Below are 12549 nucleotides of genomic sequence, written 5' to 3'. Positions count from 1 at the left end.
CCAGCATGCACACTGGCCCTTGGGTGAAGGGACTGACCTACAAATGCAGCTTAGTCGCAGCTTGTGGAGCTGGTATAGGCTGAGCCAATCAGATTTGAGTTGTGCTTAAAGCAGAGGAGGGCAGCAGATGAATGGATGGAAGTATCATGACAGAGAGATTTTAACAAGGCTTAAACATGTTGATGATACACTGTATTTGTCTGTCAGATTGTGCGTGTGAGAGTGATTAGAACATCTTTAGGAGTAGTATAAGCTCTGGTGGGTGCACATATAAAAAAACATGTTACAGACAATGAAGGAGTTGCATTTATTTTATTAAAAAAGAAATGATGTTTACAAAATGTTATGTTTTACAAAAATGAAGGAATTATTATCACCAGAATCTTTTTTCTGTAAAAAAACCTAATTCACAATCATTGACTCCCCAACTAAGCTTTCCAAGGGGACAGTCCACTTGGTTCCCTAAATAACTGAGGCCCTTAATTAAAGTCCCATATGTGGATGCTCTACGGCTTTTGCTCAGCTCCACTGACCACCTCGTCATCGTCGCTATCGCTGTCTCTGCCAGGATGCTCTGGCATCTTAGCATGGCCCAGTGCATCTTCCTTTTCTTCCTTCTCGCTGGTGTCCTCCAAGTTTGGCTTTGAGTTTGACTCCCCTTCTGGGGTTTCCTGCTCCATGGGGGTTGGTTCCTGTGGGTCCTCAGAGCTCACTGGCTCTTTCTCAACCACAGCATCAGTCTTGGTTTGTTGTGGAGGCAGGGCCAGTGTCTGCTGTTGCTGCTAAGAAGCCATGGAAAGGAAAGCATTCAACATGTAGAAGAATATTCCCACCTTGATGTCATTTAATCCTATTACTAAAATATGAAATATACTTGTATTCTCCTGGGAAATAGTATATGTTGAGGGCAGAGTAGAATACCATCAAAGCAAAGTATTTTTTTTCCAAGGCTAGATTCAGACTGCAGGCAAATCCGATTTTAAAAAAAAAAGGCAGATTGTCCACGCTGTTATTTGCATTTGATAAGATTTGTGTGTTGTGACATCACCAACCCTATCTACAGGTTGCTGTGGTAACCATCTAGGCGTCAGCAACAATGAAGCTATGCTGGTGGTGGAGCTTTCTATCAAGGAAGCATTCACCTTGGAAACAATCACACCTCTTGCAGTCAAGTTGCAGTGCAGAAGTCCTACGTTGCACCAGATAAACTCGGCAACCGAAGAGGTTGGTACACATTGCAAAGGGCAAGCAGCAAAAAGAGCAAGCAGAGTGGAAGTGCCAGCGGACAATTTATTTTGGAGTCTTTCCATGGACTATTGTTCTCATCTGCTGTCCTCTATAGCGCTCTGCTAGTTGCAGAATAGATTCTGCTCAGCACTTCCACACTTTGAATTATGATTTGTGCCGCCAGAATGTCTGGACTGAGACCCATCTGTAGGAATTAGACTGGAATCGCATTTCAAACTACCTCGCAATGTGGTTTGGGTCTGATTTACAAAAATTGCTTTGTATTTCCTGCGGTCTAGACTTTCTTCAATCAATCTGGATACGGCAAAAATCGGAATTGACCTGGCAGTCTGAACAAGTCCTAACCTTTTCTCTTGCAGTCGTGCAATAATCCGCTTTTAAATTGCACAAGAGACAATATGTGACAGTGGATAAAATGTGGAAAATTCACCTGAGCTCTGTTGATAATATGCTTGGCTTGTGGCCTGTTGATTATCCATATGCACTACAACAGCTCTCTTACATCTAACCCATTTACTGTTTTGCATTAAAGACTAAAGATACTAAAAAAGCAACCAGGGAGAGACGCAGACAACTTTTAGCAGTGCTTAAGGTCACAAGACTTAAAGTATAATAGCAATATTTGCTAGTAGTGTGTGTACACTCTACTCTTATAAAAGTACCAGTTGTAATTAGTAATATCAGCCTCTCTTCTATGATACACCTATGAGACAGCAACGGTACTGCAATGCTGGCTGTTTTAAATGTTGTTTGATGGCACTCTTCATTATTGTATTTATCAAAGACGTTTACCTGTTTGTACTTCTGGGATGTCTGGATCATGTGCATGTACATATTATACACCAGGTTGGTCATCTCTGGCATGTTCTTGATAATTTGGTCTGGCTGTCCAGAAGCATCTCTCTGGGAGAAGGAAACAAAAACAGATCAGTCAGAGAAAGAATATTTTGAATCCAGGCTGTGATGTGAAAGGAATGGTAATACGAACGTATATCTGTCTTGTTAGCAGGCTCCACATGGTAAAAAGATTTATCTGATGCAAATGTGCAAGGAAATTACAATCCACCCGCCCGTTATCTGTTTGTTATTTGAAAGAAAATGTCTCACTTGCTGCTTCAAGCGATTGCTGCTCATGCACCATCAAAAGGAGTTGAGGATGCAGAGTTGTAATTTGACAATATTAGTATGCAGACAGAGTTTTACATCCTAAACTGAGTAGTGAGGCGAGCAGAATATGCAATCTGATGGGCTGTTACCTCCTAAATACAGGGGTGATGCTCCCAGTACTGTAAAACTATCAGTAAAAACATCACGGCATTATTGTGTTTCCACGTGATTGAGTGTGATTAGACACTACGTTTTACAGTCTGTCTAATACTCTCCAACAGTGCTTTAAATATGTATACATCCATATGGAGCATTAAAACAGGCATCTACCCTGTATCTTTAGAACTGCTTCAGAGTCAGCAATATTGAGGAGCCCGTTTTACTTCTGGTCGCGTTGCCAGACAGAAATCTTCTAATCTGCATCTGCAGGGGTTTACTAACTCCAGAGATGGGCTAAGCAGGGGCCCCATGTGTGTTCCCAAAAGAACTGTCCCCCATGGTGATGAACACTCTAGACTCAGAGGAAGTGTTAGGGGCTATGGGGTATTTTAGACACCCATGTTGCCACACACGCCAGTCAGCATCACACAGTGACCAGACAACAGTCGTTTCATGCGAGCCTGGCGGGATTTGGGAGAGTGGTTTGGCTTTCTGACCTCTGGGGGTTAATTATAGTCAGGCTGCGTTTATCCATGCTTGCACATGGCCCCTGCAGAATGCTGTTAACAGGCCGGGGCCAATGGGGACCAAAGGGAAAGAAGATGCCATTCAGAATAAAGAGGCAGGATTGGACTGGGGGCCGTTGCAGCATTGACGCTGCAGATGCTGGAGAGTGCAACAGTTTTGTGGAAATGGATTCATGTGGAACATGTGGAAAAGCAAGTTAAGTTGTTGTTGGCAAATATGGATATGGAGTGAAAATATTTGAACATTAAGATACTGGTGTGTGCATGCGTGTGCGTCGACGTACGGGCTGCTCCTGGCTGTAGTACTCGTGTGTCCTGATGTGCAGCTGCATGAGTCTGGCAGTGAGCTGGCTGAAGACAGGGGTCAGCTCAAAGCAGTTTTGGAACAACGACACCCGTCCAAAGATGTACAGACCCAGTCTCGCTCTTGACATGGCGACCACTAGACGCCTCACATCCCTGTGGAGTGAAAAAAATTAAAATTAAAATTGGTTTGACAGAAGAAAAGCAAAAAATAATCTACGGGAAGTGGAAGAAAGTGTGAAGAAATCATGTATATGGAGCAAAAACTGAAGTAAAGGGATCAAAGTGGAAGGATCGAATAAAGACTAAAGGGAGGGAAAAAGCCGTACCGGGTAGGAGGAGAGAGGTTTAAGTGGAGGATAAGCAGCAATAGGTGAGGGGAGACAGAGAAGCTAAGAGAAAAATAAATGAGTGAAAGGCAAAAGGCAGGAATGAACAAGACACACAAAGAGAGGGAGAGGTACAGAGTATAAGAGCGGACGGACAGGTTATTTTTTCTTGTCATCCAGTAGAATTAAGAGATTAGAGACAGGGGAGTAATGTCACAGAGAATGGCAGAATCCTGCTCTAGTGGCGAAAGAGGTTGTTTACCGTTCCTATTTTAGAGAATTACCACCAAATGCCTATATACGCAAGTTAAACAACTAAAAACATGTCAAACACTGCATTTGACAGCCCAAGCTTAAAGTACAATGTCTTGTGTACAAAAAAGTTCTAATTGTATGTATAAAATAAATCTCCTATATGGTACTCTTTGCAACCATTGTGTGTTTTAGGTGTTTGAATAGGCAACATAATGGAGCTTAGCAAAATATGACCAGCTGGCCTGTAAATCTGAGACAAAAGCAAACTGGTTTATAGAAATCTATAGAGCACAGGAGAGAGGAGGCAGAGCATATGAGGGGGAAGTGTTTCGCGTATTCAAGCAGCTGTGGTGGTAGTGGAAACAGTCTTTCGTTTGATGTACAAGAATTTGGCACACACCCACGTTTGTATGCACACGCTTACAAACACACATCAACACATACATACGTTGAAATGTAGCCAAAAAATTGGGAATATAATTGAGAATCCACCTGAGCACTTCCTGAGATTAAGGGGATTATTTTTTTCCAATATGCGTGATGAGTTCCATGAATATGTAAAAGGAAAAAAAGGCTTATGGAAACCATTCTGCAGGGTTTATGTTCGAGTTAACGTATGCGACCGATTGGTTTATGTAATGTTTCAAGCAAATAGCAACTGCAAATTTCAAGCATGCTTCAAAATGAAGCTTGAAAGCAAAACATTTCCACAGAGACAAACTACAACAACCAAATAAAACAATGAGTAAAGGGCTCTAAAAGAGAGGAGCCAATCATGAAGCCATGCCACTACTGAGAAACGCCCACCTGTGCTGTGACATGGCAAAGTGGTCAAATACCATTTGCGTGTGTGTGTGTTCTCACATGTGTGTACGTGTCAGAACGTGTCTAGATCTGTGCTTAGTTGTCAAAGAGTGCGCTCCTGCATGTGAGAGTGCCTGTGTGTATTAGCAGGAATGCTTCTCCCATCAAAGCGAGGGTCAGCTTGTCACATGGTCAGCTGCGTCCCCTGTGGTCGTCACGGCAGCAAATTGCCATGAGGACAGATGCAGTAAGATTCCTACCGTACAAACTTCCTCCTGTACATTCCTTCATTCAAATCAGGGTTTTCAACCAGTGTGCCGTGAGAGATCGTCAGGTGTGCCGTGGGGGAAATGGCCAATTTCACTTAATTGGTCCTAGCAGCAGTAAAACAGGCGCTGCATCGGGCCGTCTTGCAGCGCCTTACTGGTCGGTCTAAGTTCCAACCCTCACCTATGGTCACAAGAACGAGGTCTTGGATACAAGCGGCCGAAATTTTCCATTGTTGAGCGTCTGAGGCCGCAACACAGTGGCTGGCCGAGTAATAAAATACTCTTCCATGCCAGTAGGAAGCGCAATACTAAAATATATGCTGTATTATGCTACAATGTGACATTTTGTAACTTTTTTGGTTGTTGGTTTGCCGCAGGATTTTTTTATTGTAGAAAGTGTACCGCGGCTCAAAAAGGCTTACCAGACTGCGGTAGCCCGCTCTTCAACTCTGCTTGAGGCTAGCAGCCTGTAGCCACATTAGCTGCTACTGGCATAGCACACCCAAACGCCACAACTTTGGGTGGTATGTTGCATTGTGGTGGATGCAGGCTCCAGGTTTTGACGTGTAATATTCATATGAAATAAACTGCTTCAACTCAAACAAAAAATTGCTAGTTCATGCAACTCATCCATAGAAATAGAACGGACATTCAAATCAATGTAGCAGGATGGTCAGAGCGACTGCCATTTGTATGTGCACTGATGCCATTGCAACTGCTGTAGTGGTCGAACTAACCGTATAAACTGATATTCGGCAATTCACTGTGGTGAGGTTTTACAGAAACAACAAAAAGAGCAGTGGAGTATTACGAAGCATGGAGAGGGTCTTTTTTGTCCATTGCCTTGCTGCTAGAAAGGAATTGCTACGTGACCATTTACAAGGAAAACGGCGACTTAATGTGGATGGTAGGCTTGAACAGAGGTTTCAAAACCAGTGAGTGGAAAACACTTTACAGCAATCTGCATTTTTTTGTGACACTAGTTAAATGACTTAGGCAAACAGTCTGTTCTATTCTTATTCGATTTCTATGACCTCATCACTCGTGGCAAGAAAAAAAAACTAGGTTTTCAGGCCCTTGAAGTTCAACGTCCTTACTTATCCAGGGGAATAAAAACTCTTGTATACCCTTTCACACTGATAGCTAGAGTTGTAGCACATTGTTAAAGGGACAACCTTTGACAACCTCCCTACGTTGCGTCGGCTGAGAATGTGTATAAGGCTAGGTGCAATATCCAGTGTAAGACAAGATCAAATGAATGATACCGAGAGGAGCGCAGTCACTGCCAGCAAGATAAACTACCACTCTCTGTGGCCCGCTGCACTTCTCATTCCCAACTACATCGATTCATTGCTTTATCTGTGAGATGAGGAAAGAACAAAATAGAGCTTTTAAGCGTTTGCTCTGCTGGGTAAAAGGGAGTGTGTGAGAGAGAGTGTGTATGTATTTAGCTACAAAGAGAATGGCTTATTATTCACACAGGGTTTCCAATTTGCAGATTGTCCAATGTGAGGGTGGGTGAATGCAGAGGCAGTACAGCTGTGATAAAGCTGTGAGTGGCTGTGATGTACAGTAGCTGTTGTGGGAATGGCACCAGAGGCCAGCATGGCAGGCAGAAGTACTGTGGAAGAGTTTAGTTTAATTTTATTAAAACATGGAGCGTATTAGGTGTGAAGAGCTCATCAGGATGTCATGGCAGCCGAGGACCCAAAGTCCATTTCACTACAAATCAATTCAGTGAAATGAGGAAGGAGGTGGGAGTGAAGAGAAGAGGGAGCACAGAGATAAGGAGACTGAGCGGAAGACTAAGAAGAGAAGCCAGCATGGTAGTGTAGTTGAGGGGATAGCAATGGGACATGGAACAAAAAAAAGAACATAAAATCTACCACTGCAGTTTGGTGAACCATCATGCCTCTTAATGACTGTTATATGGTATGCCTTTGATCAGAGCAAAGCTCTTTGTTTGATAGTCTCACCCCAATCATCAGAGCACAATGGCTTCTCTTAAGCAGAACAAAAAGTACAGTCAGCTCCACGGACATGCTCCTGTCCTGAAGCACACTTTATCCTCCCTGCCTCAAATTAAGATCATGCATACTTCAGGACAGCCAGTGTTAGTCTTTTTTTGTCCTTTAGCAAACTTAATTTAGTAGTTACACATGACGAAAGGAGAAACCCTCCTGAGAGAGTTGGTGTTTCAGTTACAGTTAAGTGCCAACATTTTTGCTGTGCTGTTTCCCTGGCTGATGTGTATCTAAGGAGCAGATCCTATTAAACTGTTTTTTTTCTGTGGAATATCCGCTTACGCTGTCTATTTTTAGTCAGGCAAGTTTTTCTGCTTGGCATGTATTGCAAGTAATTACCTCAGGTGTCCCACGGCTTTAGTTCGGACCAGTGAGAGGATGATGTAGTCATTCTGCTGACCCTGGAACCTATCCACTGTTGTCACCTGCAAAGACACACAAACATATTCATTATAGATGCCTGGGTTTTCTTGCTGTAATCCCTGTGGGCCACATGGGCTATTTCAGTTTAGAGGGCATTCAACGCCACCAGCCTCACCTGGGCCCCCCGAGACCACGGGCCCAGGTACTGGGGGCCACGCTGCTTGACTAGATCAGTGATTATTTCAGAGACAGAATGGAGAAGTGGCTAACGGTGTGTGTGTTTTTTTTCCAAAGCAAAAGGAAGCTTGTGTCAGCCAATCTGCTTTTATACTCTGGTAATCCTGTTTTGCTGAGAAGCATATTCATTCCTGTACATGAAGGACGGAGCCGTGTCTTCATTTGGCCAGTGTTGTTACACACTTTTCATACTAAAGAAAACCACACTAGCAACTTGAGAAACAGAGAAATTGAAATGCAACTCTGTAAAAAAAATCTGAATGAACAATCTCAGACTATTACAGACTGTACAACTGGATAACTGTAGAACTAAACATCCAAATGAAAGTATTAAAACCTTTATAAATAAATCTGGAACATCTCCCCCCCCATAGTCCCAAAGTACGTCTGTTTACAGTTGCTTATATTATTATCAGCAGTTACATGCACACACATATTTTCGGCAAAAGTGGACCCTTATTATGTGTATGGAGCCTCTCAGTAAAACGGTGATGTACTGGTTTTTCAATAAAAAGTAAAAAAGGTACATCTTCAGATGTAAACTAAAACAAACAGGTATTGTATTATGTGGAGAGGTTTGCCATGCCACCAAAACGAATGGTCATAACAAACCTATAGGATCTCATCTTCAGGGAGAGATGTGTTTGCATGCTAAAATAATGTCAGCCTAAACCTACATAAAACAAGACTGCGTGTAAATAATGGCTACATAAACAAAACAGGTCTTAAGTCCTATTTAAAAACATACTACTATGCAGTTATATAGGCTACATGCTGCAACATTCCAATCCCAGCAAAACAAGTTTGGCCTTTCCTCGATAGATCGATCGTGCAGAGTGGATCAATAGGACATCTGCTACCATTGAGAGGCCACATACGTCCAGGACTACAGTAACCAACCTATAAACCAGCCAGTATAAATAAATAATCCGGTTCCTCTGATTAGCTAATGCAACTTCCAATGATCCTGGAACCTTCTTTACGTCTTCCTGTTGCTCTGTAGAACAGGTGCAGCACCAGAGGCAACAGTAAGTCGGTTTTACAATAGCATGAGGCGTCGTGGGCTATATATTCAAGTCAATCAGCTGCTTTACACAAATGTGGCATACACAGAGACACTCCAGCACACCCTTTTTAGGAGTAGACTATAATTGCCGACTTGAAGGGGCAATAACTGTATGGTCTTCACCAAAACAGTGATACTTGTTTAGCAGAGAAAGGGCACTTAAGAGGGGGAGCTATTCTTAGCCCACAGACAGTGACAACAAAGCCCAGATAGAAAATCTCCCTACGGCATAGCATTTTGCGTGGTGTTTAGTTATTTATGAGAAATCTTCTAGGGAGTGAATTACAGAGGTCGTGTCATTGTGGCACATGCATGTCTGGGGATAAAGGAAGCACAAAAACACACACAGAATATGCCGTGAGACACATTTGTGCACACAGACAGTTTGTTGCAAAGAGAAACTATTTTCTTTCATCTCGGCCTCCTTCTCCTCATGAAGACAATGACGTACCGGCTCTACGCTAATGGTCAAGCGTGAATCTCTACTCTGTTTTTGACTAACTATCATTCCTGCTATGTCTTACTCATGGCAATTACAGCCCAGAATGTGCAGAAGTCAGACTCTTGGATTAATTAATTTTTCACAAGAGTCTCTCAGGGATGACAGAGTTAACAAGGACTCATTCCTTGTGCCTTCATATCCACATGTGTCAAAGGATTTCATATCTGTCTTGAAAAGGCATGCTGGGAGATGTTAGGAAGATGTTTCCCTCTCTATGTGTCAACACATCTGGTTATAATCTGGTTCAAGTCACACAGCAAGACTTTATTTCCTGTTCTGAAACAGGCCCCTGCTCTCTGAAAATGTAAGAATCCTACATGTGCAGCCAAACATATTAATGGTGGGAGGGATGCACACTTGTCACTTCTAATGTATCTCTACTCCACTGTTGATGTCCTTAACTAACGAAACACAGATTAACGTCATCACAATTGCTTAATATTTCAATATTGTTTTGCTTAGTCGCCTGTAAGAACTGGGCTGAGAGGAACAGATCCAATGGCTTTGAATCTAGTTTGCATTTATGTATTACAGTTTTAAAAAGCAAACTGAATGAATAAACACTATTCTGGTGTTTAACATATACAGCACAAACCGAAAGCGAGCTCAAATGGACCTCGTCTGTAAAATTCCTAGGGCAAACTAAAAAAAACTCATCATTATAGATGCATATACCTACATATGAATGCCAACTGTTGTTTTTAGATTTAGTAGACAGCTTAGGCTTGTATGTTTGTTTTATTTTGTGAATGTGGCTTGTGTTAACTGTCACTCCTCTGCATGTCTTACTAAAGGAAGTCATAGCTGTAAAGAAGGATGGCTGTTGACATTTGCTTAGTTTTAGATATTGTGACATATCCTCAGACACACTGTGGACCCAATGCTCTGCGCCATGACCTTTCAGCAGCTCAGCATTTTCCCATAAGAGCCCCTCTTTCTTTTTCATCTCCCTCCCTCTCTTCTCAGCAAATTTAACAGCCTGTCACCACTGTCACTTTATTACAAGGCATGCATACTGACTTATGCCATGAGCACAATGAATGACACTTTATGTCTTAACGTTGTAGGACATTTAACATGAGCAAGCACAATTTCTTGCTAGCTGTCAGAACAGGGGATATGACAAAGCAACAAGGTAGTGTTGCACGGCACAAAATACAAACAGCAGAATAAAGACTCAAACCCTGGTGGTAGAATGCACCATAAGCACAAGGCCAGAAGACGGATTGACTTCCTGCCTGCTTGTTAGACAATTAATAAACAGTAACAATCTGCAATTTGTGTTTATACCTTTATGTGTTCAATGTACACATTTGATATTCTGTATTTGTTATTGTCATCAAATCCAACAAAAAGACAAAAAATAAATAAATATATAATGGTCCTACTAACAAAGCCGGATACAGCTTAGTCCACAGAGTCAAAGACCTCCATTTTGTAAAAAGAGCACTATGAATTTGTGACCCGTTCTTAAAAATGTATGCCTTACATGTTGGGGAATCAGAGATTATCAAGAGGCAGGGTTGGATATGTTCTTGATATTTGTTGACAATAAGACAAAATACAGAATAACACCATCTTTATAATATCACTATAGATTATATTTTCCATAAAATAAAAAAACAACGAAGAAAGGTTGGGCTGACAGACACTTGGGAATAACCAACTTGCTTACCACTTACACTGCACAACGTAATTGGAGGCATGCCGACCCTCTGCTAATGACTGGTGATGTGCCATTTACACTCCAATCTCGCAACGTTCTCTGGCGTGCCTAAATAGTCTGTGGCATTGTAAAGTCAGTAAAAGGCTAGAAGAACAGAGACCAAAGAAAGGTGAGAGAATATGGGTTGGGGAAAAAAGGGGAAGAGAGAGGAAAGCATAACCTGAGGGTAGCGGGTAAAAGCATTTAGCAGTACAAACAGAAAACGGATGAAGAACTGTGCCAACGGGCTGCTGACTTAACAGAGTGTAAAGGAAGGAAAGAGAGGAGAGAGACAAGAGGAGTAGGGGGGAATACCGTGGGCTGAAGACAATCCAACAATATTCTTCAGGGATGAACACAGCATGGAATCTACACCCACTCTCAAAGAATGCACATTTAAATCCTGTCCTCAAACACACACTCTTACAGAAGCCCCCGTGAGTTTGATGTGCAGAGGTATTTCGTCAGCTGGTGTGTAAACTGTTTGGGACAGAGGGAACAACGTCTTTTGCTCTTCTTAGGTCTTATGACCTGCAGCAGCTGATAGTCCTATGATTTGATGGAGCAGTGCCAGGGTAAAAAAAAGAAAAGAGAAATACTAATTTGCCTTGCCTACAACAGCAAAAAGTGAATTGCGCAGTAATTTTCCACCCTTCAGGAATTATGCAGATCCACTTAATTCAGGGAATACTGTGTGTCACGTTGCAAAAATGAGGAGAGTTGAGAAAACGTGGATTTGAAATGAACAAACCTTCTTAAATGTTGCAGGGGGGGGGGGGGGGGGGGGGGAGAGAGAATAATGTGTGTTTGTGCTAATGGGAGGCATAAACAGCAAAAGCCTTGTGAGAATTGAAAGCTGTAAATTTCTTTCTCAGTGCAACAGAAGTTGGTGCATTGAATGCAGCGGACAGCTGAAGGTGTGAAAACACTGTGTGTCTATTATGCATGTCATGCATGTTCCTACTAAAGTAGTGAGTCCAACACATATATATGAAAGGAGAGAATACATGTGTGAACCTCAAGTGATTAATAGTGTTTCCAGTACATGGTGTGTTTCAGTCATGGAATGCTTCATGATCACATCCATGCTTCCTTTGTATAAGAAAAACGTTTCCTCAGACTTCATTTACATTTCACAAGGACATACTTCCCCCGTCACATGCTTTACAATCATTTAAACATACAATCATTGGATACACTGTGGTCAGTGTCAACTGGTGCACAACGTCCTTACCTTGTTAGGCTGACTAAAGAAGGAATTGCCGGCACAACGCTGGTTGATGACGTCTCTGATCAGGTGCTTTTGTCCATTGTAGGTGGTGAGGATACTAATGCGGTCAGCAGGGTAGCCCAACAGACGCATGTACATGAACAAAGCCACAGCATACTCTGCCTCTGCCAGGTTCTTCACAGGAAGGAGAAAAAGAGGAGTAAGATTAATATTATTACATGTTAACTAAACAGAGTCTTGTACACAAGTAATGAGATATGGAAGAAAATGTGTTTGGGAAAATGAACTCAAAAGGCAATACAGTAATTTTGTAGTGGATCAAAGCAAAGCTGGATGATCCAAACACATGGGTCTCTCTTCCTATGAGCAAACCCAGGGGTGTCTGCTTTGTTTGACACCTTGATGCTCTCGTTCTCTTTT

General features: G+C 42.2%; 1 protein-coding gene across 1 annotated transcript in view; it reads right to left on the bottom strand.

Annotated features, from left to right (window-relative positions):
* Positions 1-297: 297 nt before the first annotated feature.
* The window catches only part of aqr (aquarius intron-binding spliceosomal factor), a 44912-nt gene continuing 32660 nt past the window's right edge, over positions 298-12549 (bottom strand). The window contains exons 31-35 of the mRNA XM_079216306.1: positions 12133-12303; positions 7365-7450; positions 3326-3500; positions 2041-2151; positions 298-782 (exon numbers count right to left, since the gene is read on the bottom strand). Of these exons, the coding sequence (XP_079072432.1) occupies positions 507-782; positions 2041-2151; positions 3326-3500; positions 7365-7450; positions 12133-12303 (819 nt within the window). The 3' untranslated portion in view covers positions 298-506. The remainder of the gene's footprint in view (positions 783-2040; positions 2152-3325; positions 3501-7364; positions 7451-12132; positions 12304-12549) is intronic.

Source organism: Taurulus bubalis (assembly GCF_910589615.1).
Source record: "Taurulus bubalis genome assembly, chromosome: 1".
In the NCBI taxonomy this organism is placed as follows: Eukaryota; Metazoa; Chordata; class Actinopteri; order Perciformes; family Cottidae; genus Taurulus; species Taurulus bubalis.
The sequence above is the reverse complement of the archived record's forward strand: the minus strand, read 5'-3'. Positions and strand labels throughout refer to the sequence as shown.